The 10655-nt window shown below is 39.2% G+C and overlaps 1 protein-coding gene across 2 annotated transcripts; it reads left to right on the plus strand.

Annotated features, from left to right (window-relative positions):
* The first annotated feature begins 1469 nt into the window (after positions 1 to 1469).
* Positions 1470 to 8711, plus strand: si:ch73-52p7.1 (uncharacterized protein LOC100321084 homolog). 2 transcript variants are annotated; one of them, XM_058650751.1, is made up of 3 exons: positions 1488 to 1522; positions 3755 to 3803; positions 5331 to 8711. In XM_058650751.1, exon 3 carries the CDS (start codon positions 5400 to 5402, stop codon positions 6210 to 6212), a length of 813 nt encoding a protein of 270 aa, XP_058506734.1. In that variant the 5' UTR covers positions 1488 to 1522; positions 3755 to 3803; positions 5331 to 5399; the 3' UTR covers positions 6213 to 8711. The 2 variants fall into 2 exon arrangements, with proteins under 2 accessions (XP_058506733.1, XP_058506734.1); XM_058650750.1 differs by lacking the exon at positions 3755 to 3803 and having other exon boundaries at positions 1470 to 1522.
* The last annotated feature ends 1944 nt before the right edge of the window (positions 8712 to 10655 follow it).

A 10655-nucleotide genomic window follows, 5' to 3' on the forward strand; every position in this document is an offset into this window, starting at 1 on the left:
GATCGGATTATGGAAGTCATTCATAATTATGACGACCTAATATCTCATAATTATGACTTACTATATACTTATTATGACTTAGTATGTCATTAAAATGACTTAGTATCTACGAGACAGTAGGTCATAATCGTGATGACCTTATATCGCATAATCATAGTCATTATTATGACCTAGTATCTCATAGTTATGAATTACTGTGTCATTATGACTTATTAAAAACGAAATATCTCATAATTATGAGATATGTTTCATGCGGTGGAAATGGGCTTTCATAGTTTCTTCTACTCCAATGTACTCACATTGACAAAATTAACCATTTTAGCTACACAATGAAAAAAGTATAACAATATTTATGAGTTTCTTTGGCTCAAGGAATCGCCTGCATATTTTTGCAACTTGTTTTAGATTAACCAGCATTTATGAACTTGTTGAGCAAATAAGTATATACCTTTCAAATCAGACTTTTCTGAGGTCACCACACATTATGTCAACCCTGTGTGACAGCACCTGTATATTATGTTTACCTTCTACAGCTATTTTGTGGGAAATTTGGAAGTTTACATCACTGGTATGACAAGTAAACTTATTGTTGGCTGTATAAATGCTTCAGATTTTCACAGCTGTATAGGACCGGCCAGTTACTTCAGTTGTAAAGTCATAGCAGCATTTGCACTTCAACTAGAGCAATTATTCAAGTTTATGTTCAAATTTAGAATTGTCCGACGGCAGTTGAATGCAGCGCACGCTGCCTCACAGTGACTTCACTCTGTCGGGAAACCACCAGCTTTTCCTGAGACCTTTGCCAAAAAACACCTTATCCTGTTGGGAAACACTTAATATTTCATAGAAGTGAACCGCTTAATGTATCCTTAACATCCTTAACAATGAAAGTACAGGTATTTTGGCAAGTGTATGAACAGTAACCTACAGAATATGTGATGAAAGCATGTTGATAACATGATAGATAGATAGATAGATAGATAGATAGATAGATACTTTATTCATCTCACAGAGAAATTCACATGTGTACGTACGTATGTGCACATGTGTACCTTTTTTGTAACAATTAATGTATAATTAATGAGATTTTTATTTACTGATGAAAAACAGACAATGTGCATATCATAATTGAAATTAATTTCTACTACTGTTCAAATGACGTAAGACACAGTACTTAGTAGTATAGATATACACAGTATATATACAGTATATGTATATATATATATATAGTCTGTCTACTATATATGTATATGTATACATATATATATATACACACATATGTATATATAAAAATATATATATATATATATATATATATATATATATATATATATATAGACTGTAATTCCTGATCTGTGAGTGAGTTGCAGACAGTGAGTTACTGCCCTTTTTATTGGATGCTTCCTCCATGCTGAACTGTGACGTCAGCTGGACATGATGTGTGAATTATTTTCCCTCTCCATCCCACACTCAAACTGACGCATTTACAAAACTCCAGCCAGCGCTTCAGCAGCAGACTGAGGTGAGTTCCACAAACTGGGATGCTTTCTTTGTGTCGATCACCGTTTAATTGATTGTAAGTGTATGCCTGTGTCTGGCAGTTAAACCCTGTGGTGTGTAGTCTGTGAAAGGAGAGGCAGAAAGCTTTACGTTACTGCTGTATATACATGACATAGTGTGTGTGTGTGTGTGTGTGTGTGTGTGTGTGTGTTCCAGTGTCTGTGCTATGTAATAGACACATTCTTGAACATCTCTTCAGATTAAAAACTGTAAGTTGTGCCACTGTTTATGATGGACAACAGACAGATCCTGAGGTTCCCTGTCACCCTGTCACCTCAGTGTTTTCACAGTTTTCTCCTGAGGGTACGTGAGACACTAGAAGTGTCCGGTCCGGAATGTCATTTGTGAAGCTTAAACGTAAATTTCACTTTACCACTAACCCACCCTGAGGGTTAAGTCACTTCAGGCTGAAGTCCGTGATTCATGCAGCAGATATGTGGTTGGACATTCCTTCAGTTTTATATCGTGGCGAGTGGAAAGTCTGAATGCTTTCACAGCCCGGACACAGAGAGAACGATTCACAAGTCAGTGGGACTCATATTTCTGGACATAAGAGTGGAGTGAACAGTTTTGAGGCCACAGTAAAAAAAAAAAAAAAAAAAGGCATTTTGAATCCTGGAATTCAGTGTTTGTGTATTCCCATGGGCTGTGGTGAAGATGTGTGACAGTAATACTGGGATCTGATGTGTTAGAAGAACCTCTTCAGCTCAACATCAGTGGTGGAAGATTTACTTAGATCCTTTAAGTGAACGGAGTGGTGGTGTTTCTGTATTTGTGTATACTGCATGTTTTGATACGTTCATCCCTTTATAGTTGCCATCGTATATTGTATTTTTTGATTATTACCAGTCTTGTATAAACTATCTAAAGGGGATATTTGAGTCAATATCTCGCCAAAAAATGTAAAAAAAAGTAATTCTGATATCAAATGTACTTAAGTTTTAGAAGTAAAAGTATTAAAAAGGATTGAGCCATGGCAGATCAGTGGTAGGGCGAGTATTCTTTCAACTGGAAGGCTGTGGGTTCACTTCCTGGCTGTGCTAGTCTATATGTGTCCTAGAGCAAGACACTTAACCTCATGTTGCAGCGTGTGAATGGGTGAAAACTGTAGTGTAGGGTTAGGGTTAGCAGCTCATCAAGACTAGAAAAGCTCTATAAATACACACCATTACCAACTCTTCTGATTTTATTTGGTAGTAACGACTAACAAAGGTAGTTAGAGGAAATGTAGTGGCGTAAATGTACACTATTTATTTAGGAAATGTAAACGTTGCTAGAAATATAAATAGTAAAGTACAGAAATGTCAATTTTGATTATTGCATTTTGATTTGTGTGAAGAGTATAGTAACCAAATCTATCATAAATAAAAGTAAAATGTGAAATGTGAGGCATTGAAATCAGAGCTGTCCTGTAAGCTGATCATCATTAACAATGAATTAATCACATATTTCCATCACTGAGAGAGTTCATCTTACTCCACTGGTGGGTGAGTAAGTCGTGTACATTCACAGTTGTTTGAACCCACAGAACTGTGTTTTAAATTCCAGAGATCACAGTGATACACATTATATCTGGGTGTGTTCGGGGAAAATTGTCAGCAACTGTTTCACTCAGAATAAACATTATGCAGCATCAAGCATAAACTGATAATGAGCCAAAATAAAAGGGGGAGGGGGGAGAGGAATGCTAACTACACTATATAAACAATCATTCACTTCTGTATAATTTCCAAAGGAAGAATGTGGTGGTAAACTCTGTCTTAAGTGGGACAGATCGTTATGTTTCTGGTCTGATATTATTGCCAAACCAGAAAATCTGCCCTGACCTTTGAGAAAGCAAAGATTTCAAAACAATGTTTTCCCTGGAATCTCAAAGCACAGTTATAATTTTCTAAGTGTGTGTTTGCTCTTGTCTTTGTTCACTCTTAAGGACCTCTTCTGGCATGAACACTGACCTTGTCAGGACCAGTATAGTACTCATGGAGACCTAAACCTGGTCCTAATTGAGACAGAACCTCATTTCTGAGGAACTGGTTGAGTTGTGGTTATAGGTTAAGGCATTAACTGTTTATGATTAAGGTCAGGGATAACCCTTTGTTAAGGCTGTCCAAATGAGTAGAAGTCAATGCAGTGTCCTTAAACGGATAGCTGCACACATTTATGTGTGTGTGTGTGTGTGTGTGTGTGACTGCAGGAAGGACCCACCCATCGCACAACATCCACTCTCTCCCCAGTCTGAACGGGTGAGAGAACGATCATTCCCGCTCCAAACATCCAATAATAACAACATTCCCATGTATAAAAGCTAACCTGAGCTGAAAAACCACACCGTGACCCGAGTGTACTCTTTTCACATAAACAGTTATTTCACCCTGTGGCGTTGGATTGATCTGGAGCTCATGCTTTTACCACAAAAATGTACCAGAACAGTATTTTGATATACAGCTAATTTTCTTTGCTACACGTGTCCATGTGCAACAACTTAAAGACAAAAAGTTCACAGCCGCTCCCTTTGCTCTCGGTTACATGTTCCTGCTGTAAATCATGAACTGAATTGAAACCAGCTGAGGACGAATGTCTTAACGAAAGAAAAAGTACAGCATTCAGTCACTGGAATATACACTGAATTGTAATGAGAGAGATCAGATTACAGAAACTTTGTTAATCACTAAATGTATTTGCCTCCCAAACAATGCATACATAAAACAAGTGAAATCAAATATATAAACACAGTACATTAGAAACACGATCTACAGCAGAAAAGTGACTCAGCGACCATTGTTTGTTATACAGTGAAGTCTGACTGCTGCTACAACAACAAAAACCTGGTTTTAACAACCAAACTTAATATGATGTAACGTAAACCAGCTGCATCTCTCAGCCACAGCATTCAAATTATGAAAAAAATAATGCCTGAGGCAAAACATATGTATTTCAAATTGTTTGACTCAGTGGCCTTTACAATCTAAACATGGTGTGACATCATCTGTCCTTGGACTGTAAGTAAGTAAGTAAATAAATAAATTGTGTTTGTAAAGCACCTTTCACAGATATAAAATCACTAAGTACTTCACAATAAAAAAATAGAATAAAATAATGAGAATAACCAAAATACAAAACAATAATACAGTACATAAAACAGACAGTTCCCTTGAGTTTTAGTTTTATAGCTTGTTTGGTTAGGGATTATAGAGAAGCCACAGAGCAAAAAATCATTGTGTACAATTCTGACAAAAATTATGAATGATGTTTGTAGTGATGATATATTCAGGGCATGCAATAATAACAATAATGACAGGAACTAAGCTGATAGTGATACAGTCATACAATCACTTTCAGAAAGTCTGCATGCACAAACCGTCAACGTTATACTGCTAACGATTTTGTCTTTGACTTGAATACTTTGTAGCTACGTCTACGGAAGAGAATTAGGGCCACATGTAAAAAAAAAACTATTTGGAAGGAAAAACATTTGGTCAGAATTCTGAGATTGAAGTCAGATATCCGAGATTGAATTCTGAGATTAAAGTCAGAATTCTGTCAGAATTATGAGATTAGTGTCAGAAAATTGGATTTCTGAGAAAAAGAATATTCAAAATATTGCGAATCTCGAAACTTCTGCTGTTTCATTTTTTTTACTTTCTTTAAAATATTTTGTTTACATGTGGCCCTAACATACTCTTCAGCTGATTCATGAGTTGTATTAAGTGTGTCGTTTAGTCCTCGTCTTTTTAATTTTTACTCTTTTAAACATGTTTCTTTCTGTACAGGCTCAGGTAACTGAACACCTGACTCACTCGTCGACTCACCATGCAGCCTGACATTCACCTGCAGTAGTAATGCCCGCCTTCAGGCCTCCTGCTCCTCTCTGCGTGCTGCTGTGTGTGTCTCTGGCTCTGCAGCGCTCTGACCTGCGCCTGGCTTATGTGACCCACAACAGCTTCTTCTACTACTCCTGCAGCCAGGACCCGCAGCCGTGCAGCGTCGCATCACTGACAGACTGCAGATGCAAGGACATCCAGCTCTCCACGCTGCACCACCCTCAGTCGCACTCATCCCCCGTGTTCCGCATGAGACGTCTCACTGTTTGGTTCACGTCGCCGTCGAACACGGCTCGTCTGCTCAACAACTCGGAGGTGAGGCACCTCACACTGATCCACTGTGGCGCAGGGGGATCCAGAGGGACGGCCTCCTCTTCCCTGCAGGGACATTTTGCTGTTCAGCACCTGGAGAGGCTGACAGTGGTGAACATGCCTCAGAGAGCGCCTCACCACTGTCCAGATGCAAACAGAGCCAAGAGTACAGACTCAAACAGTGACACAGACACAGATAACGGCGCTCAACTGGGCACAAATAGCTACAACAGGGACAGAGACCCATACCTGGACCTGATTACAGACATGAAGAGAGATTCCTTGGATTTTCCATCGACCCACATCCAAGACATCTTCCTGGGCCGGGAGCTGGGTGCGGCCTATCACGAACAGGCCAGACTGGGCATCATCCACAGCTCCGTGCTGGAGTGGGGAGCCACAGTGAAAGCCTACACAGTCCAGACACACATAGACACGGATGGTTTGCTGCCATTTCCTGACCTCTACCTGCCAAAATTACCAGCAACGCCTGTCATATATGTGAGCTTTGTGTACTAACACCAAGCTGCTTTTAGATAATGAACAACAACAAAAAAAAAAAAGAGCCAGTGTTTAGGACAAGGATAAACCACTATCTTAAGCTTTCGGGCTTAAGTCAGAATCAGGTCCACACTTCCCATTCATATTTTAAAGGTACAGTGTGTAGGATTAGGCACCATCTATTGGTTGCAATACCTCCATCTTGTCCTCTCCCTTGTGTCCTCTTCTGTTACACCAACTGTCTTCACATCCCCCTTAACAACATCCATGAACCTTCTCTGTGGTCTTCCTCTTTTCCTCCTGCCCAGCACATCCATCTTCAACACCCCTATAGTCACTATACTTTTTTTCCTAAACCATTCAAACTCCACCTGGGTCACTCTGTATCTTCAGCTCTGTTGAAACCAAGTTTCCTTATCCTCGGTCCCCTCTTCAGAGGATACACCGGACACCTTCTTGGCTGTATTTCTCACCAACTCATCTGCACTTTCAGTCATCTGGTAACTCTTCACTACCTCTCAGAGCCTGTTGCAGCTCCTCCCTGAACTCTGCAACATTCTAGGTTCTGCCTTCACTTGCTTTCTCTTCTTTGTTTTCCTTAACTAATCCGTGCCTATCCACGCTCCCCTGGCATCACCTTGCAGTCTTTTATCTCCTTCAGATTGCATCTCCCTGTGAACATCTTCCTCCACTCTTATAGCTCACCCTTAGTTCCTCCCCTCTTTCTGAAGACTGTGTTTACCACAGCCATTCCCATCCTATTTGCAAAATCCCTCAACCATCTGTGCTTCCACATGTCTCTCCTTGACCTCATACCTACCCAAACACCTCCTCGTCACCTCTGTTCCCTTAACCAACATGCTGACAGAAGTCTGCTCCCATCACCACGCTCTCAAAGACAACACTCTCTATACTTCATCCAACTTACTCCTATTCCTCTTCTAACTGACAACCCACTTTTTTGTGGCATAAGCCCTGACAACATTCAACATCACTCCTTGAGTTTTGGCCAACAGTTGCACAGTTTCCATCAGCACTGGAGGCCGTTGTTGTTAACCCGGCCCTCGACACATTCTATGTGGCAGAAGTGATTATATTTGATTTGGCAAAAGGTTTTTCACCAAATTCCTTTCCCTCCCACTTCTTTTTGAGCCTGGCACTAAGAGTACACTGGATGTCGCCCCCCAGTGGCCGGGTTAGTCTCCTGCATGCCTGTGTAGCCTTCAATTATCATTAAAACTCAAAATATGTTTAGTTTGTCCATTGTGGGCCACTATAAAAACTTGGTGGTCCAACATGGCAGCCTCTGTAAAAGGCACCAGCTCCAGATGTTAATATAAAGGGTCTAGGGGTAATGAAAGGATTAAACTCAGGAATCTAGTATAACGAAACACAAACAATAAGTAAATCTTCAAACAATATGTAGTATCAACCAAATGAATCATTAAATGAGCGAACGTCTATAAAACTCACAGCCAGTGTCCCTTTGTTCTTGTGGATTGTTTGGAGGGAAAATAGGGGGGGTCAAAGGGCGGAAGGGGCGGGTTATATAGGATTAGGGGTGTGGTCCAGGTAGGTGTGGCAGTGATGAGGCAGGTGAGGAGGAGACAGGTGAGGTGGAGACTTGGGATTTTAACAGGACCTTTAAGAGATTATCACATCTGTTTATCAGCATGTTATAGCAAACCATGTCAACTAATGAGTGACCTGATGCGGGACTGGAGCCGCCTGCCATCCCCCCACCCCCTCCAGCTGAAGTGCACTTTATTTTCAAATTATATTAACAGTGAATTGATGATTTCATCCCTAAAATAAATGTTTTTTATTCCCCTGGTTTTCTGCTGCACAGAAAAGACAGCGATGTTAGTATCCACCTCCAGGTGTGACTCAAAAACAGCTGTAATTTTAAAATATACTATACCTTACTATACCTACCTAGTGTTGTCATGGATACCTGAGTAATGTGTGAAAAGTGAATAGGTTCAGTGAATGTGTGCTGTTTATTTGATTAATCAGTTTGGGGAAATAATGATACGAAAAATTTGATCCACTGTTTTTTTTTCCAAACTTGGGAACCACTCAGTTCTGTCTTTGTTATATTTCTTCATGTTGTAGAGAGAGGATTTTATTACAAACCTATACATTTCAGCTCTGAGTGAAGACGCTGAGGTCATTTGGAGATCATTTCCTGGGCAAAAGTAACCAGATTTTTTTTAATGTTTTCTTGTGCTTACAATATTGAACCACTAGATGGCAGCAGATACATTTGAGTCAAAGAGACATCGTTTGTTTTGTGTCTTTTAATTTTATTTGAAAGTTATTTGTAACAACACACACACACACACGTGTCATGACACAGCTCAGCACTTTAACTAGGTTGCAAGGAATGTTGTTTTTCTTTTTTCTTAAATGGACAAAGGTGCATTGCTATGTATGGCCTGATATTTATTCTTTTAAAATAAGTATGTACATGTTTACAGCAAAAAAAAAGAGGAAAAATAAATTATTTACACGTCACTTTCCTGTCCTGTAAATGTACTTCATCACATTTTGTTTAATTGGTTTGTTACAATTTGAAAAAACAAACAAACATACAAGATACTTCCAGAGTTCACAGTAAAATAATAACCTTTATATTTAGTTCGATGTGTTTAATTGTTTTTGTGAGACATTGCAAAATGGAGCTGCTATATGGCAAAAATGTGCAGCATTGTGTTTTTTGGACATTTTACTGACAAAAAAAATCTAATCGAACTGATTAAAATAAACAATTAAATGATTAAATAAATGAATACATACATAAACATGCACAATGTTAGTGTTTCGGTCAGTCTGAATTAGTCAGACAGATTTTATATTTGTAATATTTTCTTCATTGTTTTTGAATCCATTTTATTAAACACATTTCAAACAATTTGGAGAAGAAAAGCAATAAGAGAAGATTTGTCAGGTTTAATACAGGTGTGTGTGTGTGTGTGTGTGTGTGTCCACGGTGGATTTGTCTGTTTCAACGCGTGCGCGCACATTTTGCGCATAGGTGCGCGCGGCACACCTGCCGTAGAGCGTGGCATTTTCATGATAAACGTGCAGTTTTGTTCCATCCATCGTCCGTGAATGTCAACTGACGCAGCCTGTTGATCCTGACTCACCTGAGAGTGAGAGAGAGAGAAAGAGAGAGAGAGAGAGAGAGAGAGTGTGTGTGTGTGTGTGTCTGAGAGCGAGAGAGAGAGAGAGAGAGGGTCAGGTGCTGCATCATGATGATGATGATGAGGATTATGGTGATGATGATGACATCAAACTGAACTGTGAACAGTGAAAGGTCAGTGTGAACTGTGACCTGCACGTGAAATAATCTCAATCCGTGTGCACGCACACAGTAAATACTGGAGTCAGTGTTTAAAGGTGGATTACAGGCCGAGACTTAAGTCAATTGATTTGAAGTTTCTCTCTCTCTCTCTCTCTCTCTCTCTCTCTCTCTCTCTCTCTCTCTCTCTCTGTCTTAAACCACGCTGCCGCCGTCTCCTCACCGGCAGTTGAGCAGTAAAGCATTTTTATCCTCAGACGTTATTGTTCGCCGCCTCCTTGTAGGAGATGCGCCCATGTTCATTTTTTAAAAGGGCAAATCAGCCATAATTCAGTTTATAAACTGCGGCGCGCGGGGGAGAAATGCCTGCATGAATATTCATTAGAGTCGGCCGAACTGCCACGCTCGGTGATTCATTAGGCATATGTAAATATCACTCACTTTAATTGCCCCTAAACTGACTCAACATAATGTTGTCATTAGCAAATTATTACTTATTTGTGTTACTAATGGTACGGTATGGCGCATAGTGTCACAGCTCCACATATATGAAGTTCTTTTTTTATTCACAACACAAACACTGATCTGGAAAGTCTATTTATTAAAAAAAAAAGAAAAAGAAAAGAAGTAAATAATGTTTCCTTTAATGCCCTAAATTAAGAGCTCTTTTCCAATCATAGGTTAAATGACCGTAATAGTTAAAAAAAAATAAAAAGTAAAATGTATTTTATAGCTATGTAAATGCCACAAGAAACACAACCCTTAATGGTATTTCTTATATTATTATTATTTATATTTATATACTGGCCCGTGTAAAAGAAACAAAAAAAACAGACAATCAAAAATGCTTAATCCACAACTCTCCATTAATAAACCAGTGTCTGCATCTAAATTATTCAGGCACTGATGTGCAACTGAAGTCCTAAAAGTGCAGTTCAATTAAATTTAACTGGAACCTGCAGTTAAAAAAAAACCCCAAAAAACTTGAGAGTAAAAAAAATTGCAAACACTAAACATTTTAATTATGTAGAGATAAGTGTTTGCCATAGTTTTATATTTACTGTTCAATCTGCAGTAGACTGTGTCTTAAATCTTTTAAAAAAATTGTGACTACAGGTTAGACAGTTAGCAGTGATGAAGTGTTGGGTTGGATTGGC

This window comes from Solea solea, chromosome 15 (genome assembly GCF_958295425.1).
Source record: "Solea solea chromosome 15, fSolSol10.1, whole genome shotgun sequence".
In the NCBI taxonomy this organism is placed as follows: domain Eukaryota; kingdom Metazoa; phylum Chordata; class Actinopteri; order Pleuronectiformes; family Soleidae; genus Solea; species Solea solea.

Excerpts from the sequence above, each read along its gene's own strand:
- si:ch73-52p7.1 (XM_058650750.1), top strand. The coding sequence starts at position 5,400 with ATGCCCGCCTTCAGGCCTCCTGCTCCTCTCTGCGTGCTGCTGTGTGTG.